This window comes from Olea europaea, chromosome 11 (assembly GCF_002742605.1).
Source record: "Olea europaea var. sylvestris chromosome 11, O_europaea_v1, whole genome shotgun sequence".
NCBI lineage: Eukaryota > Viridiplantae > Streptophyta > Magnoliopsida > Lamiales > Oleaceae > Olea > Olea europaea.
This window is the reverse complement of record NC_036247.1, coordinates 27,046,875-27,060,444: the sequence shown is the minus strand read 5'-3', so window position 1 is coordinate 27,060,444 and position 13,570 is coordinate 27,046,875. Positions and strand designations below refer to the sequence as shown.

The 13,570-nt window shown below is 34.9% G+C and overlaps 2 protein-coding genes across 4 annotated transcripts; both read left to right on the top strand.

Moving 5' to 3' along the window:
- Nucleotides 1-275: 275 nt before the first annotated feature.
- On the top strand, nt 276-2,032 carry LOC111403910 (transcription factor bHLH36-like). 3 transcript variants are annotated; one of them, XR_002704588.1, is made up of 4 exons: nt 278-707; nt 819-1,142; nt 1,444-1,642; nt 1,791-2,032. XR_002704588.1 is itself a non-coding variant. In XM_023032568.1 (3 exons), exons 1-3 carry the CDS (start codon nt 414-416, stop codon nt 1,519-1,521), a joined length of 636 nt encoding a protein of 211 aa, XP_022888336.1. In that variant the 5' UTR covers nt 276-413; the 3' UTR covers nt 1,522-2,032. The 3 variants fall into 3 exon arrangements, 2 of the variants coding, with proteins under 2 accessions (XP_022888336.1, XP_022888335.1); XM_023032568.1 differs by having other exon boundaries at nt 276-707; nt 879-1,142; nt 1,444-2,032; XM_023032567.1 differs by having other exon boundaries at nt 1,444-2,032.
- A 7,204-nt stretch (nt 2,033-9,236) lies between these two features.
- LOC111403909 lies at nt 9,237-13,044 on the top strand. Its single transcript, XM_023032566.1, has 4 exons — nt 9,237-10,600; nt 10,742-11,158; nt 11,243-11,290; nt 11,592-13,044. Exons 1-4 carry the CDS (start codon nt 9,532-9,534, stop codon nt 13,016-13,018), a joined length of 2,961 nt encoding a protein of 986 aa, XP_022888334.1. The 5' UTR covers nt 9,237-9,531; the 3' UTR covers nt 13,019-13,044.
- Nucleotides 13,045-13,570: the final 526 nt, after the last annotated feature.

Below are 13,570 nucleotides of genomic sequence, written 5' to 3'. Positions count from 1 at the left end.
TTTATTTAAAAAAAAACACTAAATCAAACGGGACCCTAGTTTTTGGTTAAATATTAAATTTCAAGATAACTACGATACTCCAACATGACATGAAATCAGACAGTTTTAATTACTAATTAAACCATTTGGGTCACACTGTCTCGAATTATTAGGTTTTCATATATTATAATAAATATTATTACTATAATCAATAGGTAACATGTTGGTCCACAAGTGTGAAATTAGCCTGCTGGAATTGCATTTTCTACACAGTCGCCAAATCAACAGTGTGACCAATTCCAGATTGCTTTGTGTATATCATTGCAAGAATCTGTAGTTTTTAATACCCATTTAAGATCTCAAACCTTGAAAAGCATATCCTCTTCCATATCCATTCACATTCAATAATACTATACAAAAATTTTTGTTTAAAGATGGATGATTTCTGTTCATTATTTCCTTTACAGCAACAAGATGGATTTTTGCCTAAAAGTACAAGTTTTTCTACTACGATCCTGGAATTCACAATCCCACAAAATCAAGTAACTGATCATTCTCCCTTAAACATTAATAATAAGGGAAAAAAGCAGCAGAAAGCGTCAACATCGATGGAAAATAGTAACCTGCAGAAAAAAATCGTGCACAGAGATTTTGAAAGGCAAAGGAGGCAAGAAATGGCCAAGCTTTATGAGTCTTTGCGTTCAGTAATTCCTCATGAACTTCTCAAGGTAAAGAAATTATTTTTGTTTTTCATTTTTGAAATATTGTATTCATACCATCATCGTATCAACTTTTTAGGTTTTAAGTTAATTTTAGGGTTTTAAATTTTTTTTTCCTAGGGTAAGCGTTCAATATCTGATCATATTCATGAGGCTGCTAACTATGTAAAATACCTTCAGAATAATAGTAGAGAATTGGAATTCAAGAGGGATAAACTCAAGAACTTGGTCCCCTCGAATGATCCGGACTTCAAAAATGGAAAATTTTCTGTCACGGTCAAATCATGTGCTGTTCATATTGAAGTTTTGATCAGTGGTGAATTCACAGCAGAAGGGCTTCCCCTATCAAGGGTTCTTGAAATACTGCTTGAAGAAGGCCTTAATATCATTAATTGTTTTTGCACCAGAATTGATGGAAAATTATATTACACGATCCATTCTGAGGTCTGATTATCAAATAAAACTTGTTTATTTTAGTTATATACCAAATAGTATGGATTTTGAGGCATGTTTGGTACCTTGGATTGGATGAGACTGGATATGAGCAAGAAATAAAGACGCCAAAAATTTGCCAGTTTCTGTCTAGTCCTGTCCAATCTAGCTTAGCATGCTTGGCTGGACTTGATGGGATATGATTAAGAAAGTCTTGCGAAAATCTTTTCATTATCCAATATAATGTACCAAATATGCTATGAAGTACACAACCAATTTGAATGTGTTTCATTTTCCCTATTTAATTTCGTAGGTCGTTCCCACTGTCAATCTTCATATGCTGCAACAAAAACTGAGTTACATGATTAGCACTCAGATAAATTTCAAGTGATTTACTCTTTTTGGAAGATTTCATATGAACTACAGAATCAAAGCTGCAGGCCTTCCAAAACTTCGTTTCAGTGTGAAATGTTTCTTGGATGTGTTTATCGAATACTTCTTGATATTGCCAGGTATTGTAAAGATGATGCAATTGAGGCTTCTAGCAATAGAAGGGTTTTTATTTTCTTGCTTAATTCTAAATCTTTATTTATTTTTTAATCATTTTATTAGTCTTTAGTTTTCCGCTTATATGCTGCTATTGGTTTTGGCTGTTTATAGTATTAAGTAAAATCTTCCTGCAAAATCAGCAAAAACGCCAACGCTAACTATAATGAAGCGGCTGAAGATCTAGTCACGCGACAGGGCTGCACTTTGCCAAATCAAATGAACTCCGTGTTTCCGTTGTTGAATGTGATTCGTTTAAGGCGATTTAGTCCGTAACATCTGAATTAGTTTTGTATCTTATGCTCTTGTAGCTTTATTAGAGGAAGTAAAATGTGTTTCGAGTCACTTTTTATCGAGGTTATGTGTCCATAATCTTGCTTAGATAGCTACCCGTCTCTAGTTAATTTTAACTTTAGACTGCTATGCTAAAATCTTCTTAGTTTCTTGAAGATAAAGTTGTAAACATAACAGCTGAGTGATGAAGAAAATACGTGAAAATGAGAGAGGGACAAGAAGATAAGAAACGAAGAAATAATTATAAAAATGTATTTGGCGACATAGAATAAAGAAAAAAAAAACGAATAAAAAAAGTTTGAGCTTTTGGTAGTCAAAAATTCGTAAAGTCAAAGTACTTGGGCCAATGTTATACAATATTTTCAAATTTACTAAGAAAAACGTGCGATTAATCTCGTGGTCAAAAAGTCATTCATGTTGCATTACAATATTAAAATGCTTCCAAATCTTGAGGACAGTTTGCTTTCAAAATAAATGAGACAATGAAATACTGAAAAGCCGTTTAACTCATCTGAGGCTATTTAAACACGTGTGCATAATTTAACCTTTGGTAATGTAAATAATAATGATAATCACCACTAATGAAATATTACACAAGATAATAGTTACAAAATTTACAAGCTTGAAGCTTCTTATCTTTTTTAAATTAATTTATTTAGACATATAGAACAATAATAATAATAATATAAACACAAAGTCAATTATCATGAATTATCAATTTAAGAAGTAAATAGAAATATCAATTACATTAACATTATTTAAAAAAGTTAGTGATCTGATGAATAATGAATTGGATTATGCTAGATATACCTAATTTTTTTTACCTAATGCTTTACATACACTTACAATAGGGCTGTGGAGATCACATGTTGGGATTATTTTATTCACGCGAGGTCAACGTGTTTGTGAGAGTAGGTAAACTATTTGGTAAATAAAATTATGTACACTTAAAATTATCCTAAAATTTATAATACTATATGGGGTCAAGAAAATAAAAATCTTCTCTATTAAGAAGCTCGTTTCCTGCCAAGAAAAACATAATTAACAAAATTCTGCATGCTCCCATTGGCACATGGTTCAGACCCCTTAAGGGAGGGAGTATCATCAACATACAAAAAAAAAAAAAAAAAAAAAAAAAAAAAAAGGCATTCAAAAGTATGCATGCATGCTGTACCTAAGCATCTTTCCATCTGTATCCCATAAAAGTTTTTGCATTTGTGTGCGTGTATATCTATACACATATGCAAATATACGAGTATATATGTAGAGAGAGAGAGAGAGAGGACACGATATGCAGACTACTGTCAAACCTATACAAATGTAAAAAGGATACTTTCGCCGGCCTATGACGAGTAGGGACTCAAGTAGAGCCCGGAGAGAGTTAGATCGAGGTGTGTGTGTATACAGTATATATTCAGAATTCAGATGGCATTTACTTGTCATTCTGTGTCCCCTTCTCCATTTGCTAACGGTTTGGGGACCCTACATAGATATATAAATATATATAATACAGAAGATGAGAAAAATAAAGTGTGTTGGGTGTATTCATTTCATTGTTTATGGTCCAATATGCATTGCAGGCTTTACAACAGATGCAATGCCCACTCTGTAAAAGAGAGAGAAACCAATTGAAGCTATTCATCACGGGAGATCACAGGCCTATGATCTTTCATGCTATTTCCTGTGAATTGTGCCTATGAATAGCATTCATAAATTTCATTCATTTTTGTGGGTGAGAAATTATCATAAATAGCTATATTTTTGTTTGAATTAAATCAGGCTATCAAGCTAAGGTAAACCAATTCAAAAGTCACGCACGCACATACGCGCCCATCATTAAATGGTATCTTTTTTTTTAAAGTAAACCATTATACTTGTCATGTTTTATTTATAATGTAAATAAAACCTAGTACATTCTTGGAATGGGTCTTGACCTAAACTCCACCTAAATGTGCAAAAGAATAGTAATAGACTTAACCCTTGTTTGAGCCCCATTCTTATTTCTAAAAATTCATTTTTTTCGCAATTCAATTTCAACCACATGTTTCTTCAATAAAATAATATTACACGTAAATTCAAATTTTTTTCTGAATTATTTATCACACATTCTTTATCAATCTAGTATTCAAAATACAATCTTTCCTCCAAAATGGGCCTCAAACAAGGGCTAAATTTTCCTCCTTCAGATGAAGGGAGTACAATTGTGAGACCTAAAAACAACTACTTTGCATTTGCTCAGTCATACTCCTCGTTGTCATACATCGAGTGAAGTATCTCTTTCTCTCACGTTTGAATTCAGATTCACCACTAGTTGGAGATTTTGATTGTTTTTCCAAGTATGAAATTTAATCATAGCAACCAAACACCGAAAAAGAATAGATGAAGTTAAACGTTTTTGTGTAAATTATGTGCATGAGATGGGAAGACTTGGAACTTGTATGTGATTTTGTTTGTCATGTGCTAAGCAAGTAATAGTGATTTAATATGTCCATAAGACATCTGCCAATCTTTTGATTGATTTATTGCTTTATTCAACAGAATTTTGGCAATGATATTCCGGGTTCTAAGGAAAGGTTTCGCCTAATCGAATTAAGTTCTTGCAATTTGTTAGAACGTGACATTACCTGTACTTATTTAATCACATCCATATGAAAAAAAAATAAAAATAGATGGGACAGGTTTTATTCTGTAATACAAGTAAAATCCATGTCAAAAGGCCTTGATTTTCCCCATTTCCATTATTCTATTTCTTTTGAAAGCTTGCTTGATGCTTTAGAGAGGACTAAACCATTTCTCAATAACTTATTAATATGTTTTGTATAATGTGTAAAATAATCAATACCACGACTACTTTGTTATCCCCTCTACGGTGGCCTGCCGAATGATCCACACTGCACCTAGATCACCCAAAGTAGCTGCTAACATGTATTTCGTCGTCATCCACTACAACTAGAGATCATTTGTCTTGGCTCCAATTTTTTTTTCTTTTCTTTTTTACTTATAAGTGATATTTAAGTTTTAATTACAGGTGCAGTGATTTTTAAAGATGTATATTTGGATTAAACTGTACTTATAAACAGCCAAACATTCCACAATAGTTAATTTTTCTAAAGTATATCAATAAATAACTAATAAAGTAGTTAACTTATTAATAAATAGAGTTATACAAATCAGTTTTAAGTTGCAATTGTTCAACGTATAAGTAAATTTTGAAAAAGTACGTGAAAAGGAGCAATTATAAGTTTGACCTAATTATATGTAGATCCATATAGAGTCCAGCCTTATAATTAGTTTTAAGTAGCAGTGGTTTAACTTATAAGTAAATTTTGAAAATATCAAGACAACAAACGGTGTTTAAGTTCTCGTTTGATTCCCATTCTTTGGCCATAGAAATGAAAAATATGACTGTTATCCATGACATCAAGCCATTGTGTGAGTCTCATAACAACTATATTTTTCATTCTCATTCTTAAGTTTATGGGAATCAAACAGGGTCTAAGAGAAAAGGTCCAACCTAACCAGAAGGAAAAGTGAAAAGAGAAGAAAAATTCACTAAAAAATTTAGCTTTGGGGACTGCTCATTTGAAATATATCCCCAATTCATTGCAAATAACTTATTGGCTTATTCGGAGGGTGTTTGGGAGAGATTTTTCACCTCAAAAAATTGATTTTTTTATCGTTATTTTACTATTTCAGTCGTAAAATTTGACTTATTCTTTCACAGGTAGCTCTCACTTTTCTCTTAACGATCAAAAATTCAATTCTCAAAATCGCTCCCAATCAAGACCTCGGCCTACAACATTAAACAACCCATATGCAAGTTAACAGGTCTCAAGAATTCGGCATAGGTGGGGAGTATTGAAGAATGTAACCGTAGGGCCACCTTGGCTGTTGGGTCCAATTCAAGATGGGGCCTACTTCTGAGAAGTTACAATTAATTTAGCCAGAAAGAACGTTGAGTGCTTGCTTGTACTGCACCATCAATTATTTATAGAGTGAGCTGTGCAGCAAACGAATAAAAATCCATAGATAATAATTGTTCGTAAATCTCGTGCAAAGTTCAAGAAATCGCACATAAAAAAAATATTTGTAGAACTAATCGCGTACATGGTGGCGTACGAAGGAGAATTACCATTTCGATAAAATTACTTGTACAAAGTTGGATTACAAAAATTGAGTTATAAAGTGTGTTGACAAAATCCATGCCATTGATTTTAATTGATTTAAAAATCTGTTTTTGAAATAATTGTTGTAGATGTGATTTTGTCATCCAAGTTTGTCTACCCCTTATATAATTGTAGCATAACTCGATTCATAGTACTAGAGTAGAATTCATTTGATTCAAAGAAAGATTAACAAGTCGTTCGGTCCAATTATTTGGTATTATAATTTTTGAAATAGTATTTTTTAGAGAATGTGTAATTAAAAAAATAAAAAAAAATTTAGTTTATATGTAATATTATTTTATGAAAAATTATATAGTTGAAAATAATAAAAAAATAAAATTATAATGTGAAATTATGGTAGCCAAACAGAGGCTTGTGTTGGAAATACTCACTACACTAATTGAGCTGTGGCTGAATCTTCAGTTCCTAGGCCACTTTGTAATTCATTTGGGGGAGTCCCGTGTGGGGTTTTAAAGTATTTCTTGTCCTAACTTTCAATTAAGTGAAAATTACCCAAAACCATGGATTTAAAATTTGATTACAGTAAATCAGGTTATTAAGAATTTTTAACAAATATCAAGTGTTAATTAAAAGGGAAAAAAAAAAAAGAAAGAAAGAAAAAGAAAGAAGAAGCTATGTCTCTCTCTATTTACAATCGACGGATAAACGGAAACTAAAGACACCCTTCAATTCCACTTCCACCTTCGTCGAAACCAGAGGTCAAATCCACCAATATAATCATTTTCATGTCTAGAAACCCATTCGAGAGGACTCATGGAGTTTTCCCTTGATCACAGTCCCTGTTTGAGAACTTGGAACCTACCTAGTACAGTGAATCGGTGTCAATCCAACCATTGCAAGGAGGGAGAGGGAGGTGGGGAGTGATTATCGACAATTAGATGTAAGAATTACAAGGAGTAGGCTTATAGATGCATTTGCAGATGACTCGACCTGACCGATAATTAAAGGTGTAAAAAAATAGAATCCTACTGTACGTACAGGAAATTCTTCATAGGAGCTGTACGGGAATTCAAAACAAATGATATGACATAATCCTAATTCATTTTGTTTTTTATATGCCTTGGTTAAAGAATTGACAGGTCATACTTTTCAAAATCTTGTACAACTTCTGTGTAAAATTCCTGTACTTGCAGAATTATTGAAAAAAAAAAAAATTACACTTCATTCATTTTGGTCATAATTCTTATCAGCATATGATATTTCCCTCTCACATGATGACTTTCAAATTCATTACTTGAAGGAGATTTTATAAATTTAGTGTACGTTTGGATGCTTGTCAGTATTTATAAGTTAATCAAACACTATTTTTATCCATACATTATATATGATCCATAACGTTTACACACTATTAACCTCATATTCTTTAGAACCTAGGCTTATAAGCACTTATTATAGTAGTCTAAGTTTGAAAAAATACATAGCTTCATCACAATCTTCATGAACTCATTCAAAAGCATCCCAGCATATATGATATATCCCTTGCGTTCACTTAGAAATGGGGCCTGTTTGGACCCCATTTTTTGATCCAAAAAATTGATTTTTTGACCGTTATTTTACTATTTCAGCCGTCATATTTGACTTCTTATCTCACAGTTGGACGTCACTTTTCTCCTAACGATCAAAAAGTCAATTCTCAAAATCACTCCCAAACAGGCTCACGTGGTGCCCCCAATCCCTTATTGTTAGAAACTATTGAACCAAAATTTAGTGCATTTTCTCTTTAGGATCAAATCCATGGTCAACCAACTTCAATAACGCTATAAAAGTACGTCCAACATGTCTCTCATGTGCACTAGAAATTGAAATCTCTTTATTTTTATCCTAACTCCCATCGACTTGGTTGACCAAGCTAACCTCTTATTTATTTGCTTATGTAGAGCTGGAACTTCAAAGGATACAACCTTAACTTGCAAATTCGTTATGCTATAAAAGATTTTGCCCCTAATTGGTAAGGAATAAAATCTAAATTTTAATTTAAATCAACGCTGACAATTAATTATGATCACATATTTTATGAGATTCACAATTTTCTAATCACACATTTTGTTATATCTATATGGGTTAAACCACTTTGTTAGAAGAATAATGCCTAAAACAATCAGAATCCTCTATGGCGAGAGGTGATTTGATGGAAAAGATGATTGTATTTTAACTCGTCAATGATAGAGTTTCATATAACATTATGTCAATTATTCTAACATTATAGCATGGTTCTACTTTTATCAAAATTTACTTAAAATTTAGCCCTTATTTGGCTCGTATTTAAATTTTATTACATTATTGTTTCTCTTCTTTTCAACCATAATTTCACCAATAAATAATATTACACGTAAATCGAATTTTTTTCTTTTTCAATCACTCACTCTCCAAAAAAATATTATTTCAAAAATTAAAATGTCAAATAATGAGGGCCAAACGGAGGCTTAATCCCAACAATATAGCAGTTTAGTCTGCGAAGGTATGTATGGGGACTTAAGGCACAACTTTTATGGCTATAGTGATAATAAAATCTCGACTTCTATACTTGTCATTTTCATATAATCACAATTTTTTTCAAGATCAATAAAAACACAAACCAAAAAATTTTCAAAATTTTCTGGAGTTCAATGTTGCAAGAGAATATACTTCCGAATAGCCAAATGCGACGATTCTCAGCCTGCAAGACGTCCAACACCCCACCCCACTACACAGAGAAAATGGGAAATCCCACAAAAATATACGTAGCCAGCAAGTTATGGGTGCATAAATACGAGCAGTCTCTATCATCCCCTCGACAGTGTGCTCTCTCTCGCGAGAAGCGGAAGCTCTGCTGTCTAATGTTTATACAAAACAAAACCATTAATTACTTTTTATGAAACTAAAGAATGTTAAATCTTTTGGAGCCGCGTTTTGACAGTGGTTTTGCAGAACAATCATTATATTACACCCTAATCAAACTTCCCACGCTGTACTTTTCTTCTTTCTTGTCTCTATCTCTCTTAATACAATGCACAACAAATTTTGCAAGTAATCAAACCAAAGAAATAAGGGAAAAAAAGGGTTACTAAGCTGTAATTGAAATGTCTTATTCATAGCAGGTTCCACAATTTCGACTTTTTTCTGCTGCTTCAAATAAATGTTTAACAATCACTTTTCTTTCCATCAACTTTCCCTTTTGATGACCCCGTGGAAAACTAGGTCCAAAAGCATTCTGAATTCAGAATCCTAGCTAGCCAAATTGCAGAGACTCTTTAAAGAAGAAACAAACACAGAAAAATTGCAACTTATTATTTATGGCGTTATTGTTCCACAGTAATGGTGATCTCTCTTGTTCTTTCAGCTTCTAGTTTTAGGTTTATCTAGAGGGTTTTTGTTGGGTCTCTCTTTAGAGGAAAATGGATGACAATAAAGGAGAAACTACCAAGAAACAACAGCATTTATCGACTTCTCCGAATGACCCAGATCAAGAACCAATAGAAACCACCACACCGCCACCACAAAGTCACCAGCAGCCACCGGGAATGGTAGTTTCTGGTGGCGCTACGTTTATTCCTCCGACTTTGTACATCCCAAGTGGTGGAACTCCGGTTTCACTTGAACAACAGCAGCAATTTGAAGCTTTCAATCCAAAGAGACCAAGATACACAACAGGTCAATGGAAATTATTACCATCTCCATCTCAGCAAAAGCAAAGCCAGGTGAATATATTGAGCACCGAATCAAGCCCTTCTCCTTCAGGACCCACACCTGCCACCGCCGCCGCAAATCGACCACCACCTCAGCCTCCGAACACTACTGCTTCATCATCAGACACGACGTCATCTCCTCCTCATTCTCCTCATCGGTTTACCGCCTCCGGCCAGGAAACCAGCAAGCCTCCGGATGAACAAGTAATTCGGCAACAGTTCAGAAAGGGCAAGTATGTTAGCCCAGTTTGGAAGCCTAATGAAATGCTGTGGTTGGCGAGGGCTTGGAGGGTTCAGTATCAAGGCGGATCCGAAGGTTCAGGCTCTTCGGTAGAGGGTGCTGCAGCCTCTGTAGGTGACATGGCAGCGGTGACGGGAAGGGGGAAAACACGGGCCGATAAAGATAAAGAGGTTGCTGAATTTTTGAATAGGCATGGGGTGAATAGAGATGCCAAGACTGCCGGTACAAAATGGGACAACATGTTGGGTGAATTTAGGAAGGTTTATGAATGGGAGAGGGGTGGTGAGCGAGAAGTGGGTAAAAGTTATTTTAGACTTTCCCCCTACGAGAGGAAACTTCATAGATTGCCTGCTTCATTTGATGAAGAAGTATTTGAAGAGTTGGCTCAGTTCATGGGACCAAGAATGAGAACTCCACAAACTAGAGGTGGCGCAGCAGTTATTCCCGGCGGCGATGACATCCGGTTACCCTTTACCACCAGCCACAAGTCTTTGCCTCAACAACAGTCTACATTGAGAGATGATGACCCACTCTCTGGTACGATTTTTCCCATAACAATGCATTAGGATTTTTCTTTTGCTTTAACTTCTTTAAGCAACGTATAAAGAGCCCATAATCTTTCACAACTTATCTCTCTATTTAAAAATGACACTTTCTTAGTACACTTTTTTGTTGCAGCAAGAACAAAGCAGCTGGTAGTGACAAGTGGAGTAGGAGAGCAGCAATTTCATCATGGAATAAGAGGAAGTTTATTAGGGTTAGAGAGCTCTTCATTAGAAATTGCAGGTGCATCCTCATTCTCAACCTCATCCAAGGAGCCTCGCAGAATCGGCAAAATAAGAATGTTATGGGAAGAATCAGTAAACCTTTGGGGTGAAGAAGGTGAACATAGTAATATGGGTAGGGTTAAGCTTCAAGGTTCAAGTTTTTTGAACGCAGATGAACTGACATTTTTGGATGATTCTATGGTGGTTTGTTCCATGGAAGCCTTTGAAGATGGACCTCTCAAAGGCTTTTCTGTGGATAGATTCGTTTCTGGACAGCAAGTCAAAGTCTTTGGCAGAAGAAAATCTTCCTTAGCTCCTGTTCCTTGTGGTATAATCTTTTTTCTTCGATATTCGAATTCTTAACTGTGTACTACTTTTGTTTTTTATGTAACTACTTACATTTTTATCCTAGGTTTCAATGAAAGATCTAAGCTTCGTTCCACAGAGCTCCCTGTTAGATGTAAGTCCATTTCCTATGTAAGACTACTGTATATACACATATCACTCTATATAAAAGTCATCTTCTGTCGTACAAGTCTTTGATTCAAATTATTAAAATATACAAGTCTTTGATTCAAATTATTTATATTTTAAATCCTCTGTGTGTGGGGGTGGCGGGGTTTTCCTATTCTTTAAACATACGTACATTAATTATCAATTTATTGACAACTGCATCCTGATTAATGCATTTGCATCAAAGTTTTTGTTTAGTAATTGTCCATTTCTAATGCATACTTTCAATTAAAATCATCTTGGTGTAGCTATTTCTCCATTGGAATTTCAAGATCCGTCGGAGTACTACGTGGGGTGCCTGCAAGTCCCGCCTACGATGCTACCGAGCTTGTTTGAACTCTCGTGGCACTTGCAAGAGCCGCCACCAGAGGAGCTTCGGTTTCCGGTTCGAAAAGATGTGTACAGAGATTTGCCGCAAGGGAAAGAACTATTCTTTACTACCTCTACAGAACTATTAGACTGTAGAGCAATAACATACGACATTTTGAGCCCAATTATGCGACCAAACCCTAGTCTTACTGGTGCAACTTCTACTAGTAGAGATTCATTCATTGGTCAATGGGATGATTGCATGAATAGGATCATTTCCAAATTCTGTTCCATCGAAATGGTTTTCGTCCGAAAATCTTCATCTTCATTAGCAGAAACTGTAAAAGATCAATGGCCTAATGTAACTGGTTTCATAAGAAATTTCTGCTTGTGGAGAGGAGAAGAAACTGATCAATTAAGGGAAGGCCACCTTGATCCCTCCAATTCCATCGTTGACAAGCTTTTGTGGACCTATATGGATCTTCCTTATATTCTTGGCTACTATGCAGTTGGCTACATTGTAACATTTTGTGCTCTAAGCCGATCACAGGATCGCGTTATAAGAACCGATCTTTACACAGTTGATCTATCTACACCTGTGGAGAGAACAAAAGCCCTAGTCCCATGCTGGAGAATCGCAGGTTTATTGCCATTGTTAGCTGATAGATGCTATAATTTCTTTACCAATGGCAATAGCTATAAGATTGTACCTTATAGTGATTTTGAAAGAATCGATTTAGGTGATGGGAATATCATGGAATTGACACCAAATACAGTGAATAGATTGTTCTCAAGCAAAAGAAGATGGGCAGCAGCGAAGGAAATTTATGATTTTCTTGATCACAGAATCCCACATGCTGAATTTATTATCCGATCTTCAGAAAAAGATTTGGCAATGGTGCTCAAGCCTAGAGGGTGCAAATTTAGGCCAGCGAATTGTGATCAATTAATTGAGGCTCTAAAGCATGTGACAAAAGCATTGGTTGCATTACATGATCTTTCATTCATGCACAGGGACTTGAGTTGGGACAAAGTGATGAAAAGAATCGATAGAGAGAATGAATGGTTTATTACGGGCTTTGACGAGGCGATGGGTGCTCCGCAGTTGTACCCCCACGGTGGGGCGTCGCCTGGAAGGCACGCGCCGGAGATGGGGCGTGGATTGCATGGGGTGAAGGTGGACGTGTGGGGAGTAGGTCAACTAGTAAAGACGTGTGGATTGGTGGGCATGCCTAAATTGCTTAGGGAGTTGCAGAACAGGTGCTTGGACCACAACCCAGAGCAGCGGCCGACGGCGGCGGACTGCTACCACCACCTGCTACAGCTTCAGTCTTCAATGTCAGCTGCTGCTACCGGAGGTTATTGATGTGAGTGATCAATGTGTATTTATTCATGCAGTCATTACTTTGTGGGTTGGTTCAACCTAGCTTATTTGGCTAATTTTTGTTTAATCAACCTTATTCAAACTTTAATTTAATTTAATTTTTTGTATGTTCCATCGATGGGTCTAGTCTTAGATATATTTGAGTGGTTTATAGGTGGCGGTGCAATGTCAACTCTTTAATTAAAATGGAATTTTAGGGTTTGGATGTCATTTTGGCTGGAACTAAAGCATTTTAATACACTTTATAGAGAGCATTTTATTTTTAAAAGAGTCAATCCTTAAAATCATACTTTTAACAGTTTTTTAAAATTAATATTTTAATTTAACCCTTGTTTGGGCTCCATTTTTTCAAATTATAATGAAAAAATAATAAATTTTTTAAAAATGTGTAACTAAAAAGAAAGGAAAATTTTTTAAGTTTACGTATAATATTATTTTATTGGAGAATGTGTGGTTGATAAGAAGATAAAAAAAAGAAGGCTTATTATAGAGAAAAATAATTTAAAAAAAATTTTGAGAATAGTAAAATTAAGT

Excerpts from the sequence above, each read along its gene's own strand:
- LOC111403909 (XM_023032566.1), top strand. The coding sequence starts at position 9,532 with ATGGATGACAATAAAGGAGAAACTACCAAGAAACAACAGCATTTATCG. Across the intron at positions 10,601-10,741 it reads AGATGATGACCCACTCTCTG|CAAGAACAAAGCAGCTGGTA; the intron begins GTACGATTTTTC and ends TTTTTGTTGCAG. Across the intron at positions 11,159-11,242 it reads CTTAGCTCCTGTTCCTTGTG|GTTTCAATGAAAGATCTAAG; the intron begins GTATAATCTTTT and ends TTTTTATCCTAG.
- LOC111403910 (XM_023032567.1), top strand. The coding sequence starts at position 414 with ATGGATGATTTCTGTTCATTATTTCCTTTACAGCAACAAGATGGATTT. Across the intron at positions 708-818 it reads TTCCTCATGAACTTCTCAAG|GGTAAGCGTTCAATATCTGA; the intron begins GTAAAGAAATTA and ends TTTTTTTCCTAG. Across the intron at positions 1,143-1,443 it reads ATTACACGATCCATTCTGAG|GTCGTTCCCACTGTCAATCT; the intron begins GTCTGATTATCA and ends TTAATTTCGTAG.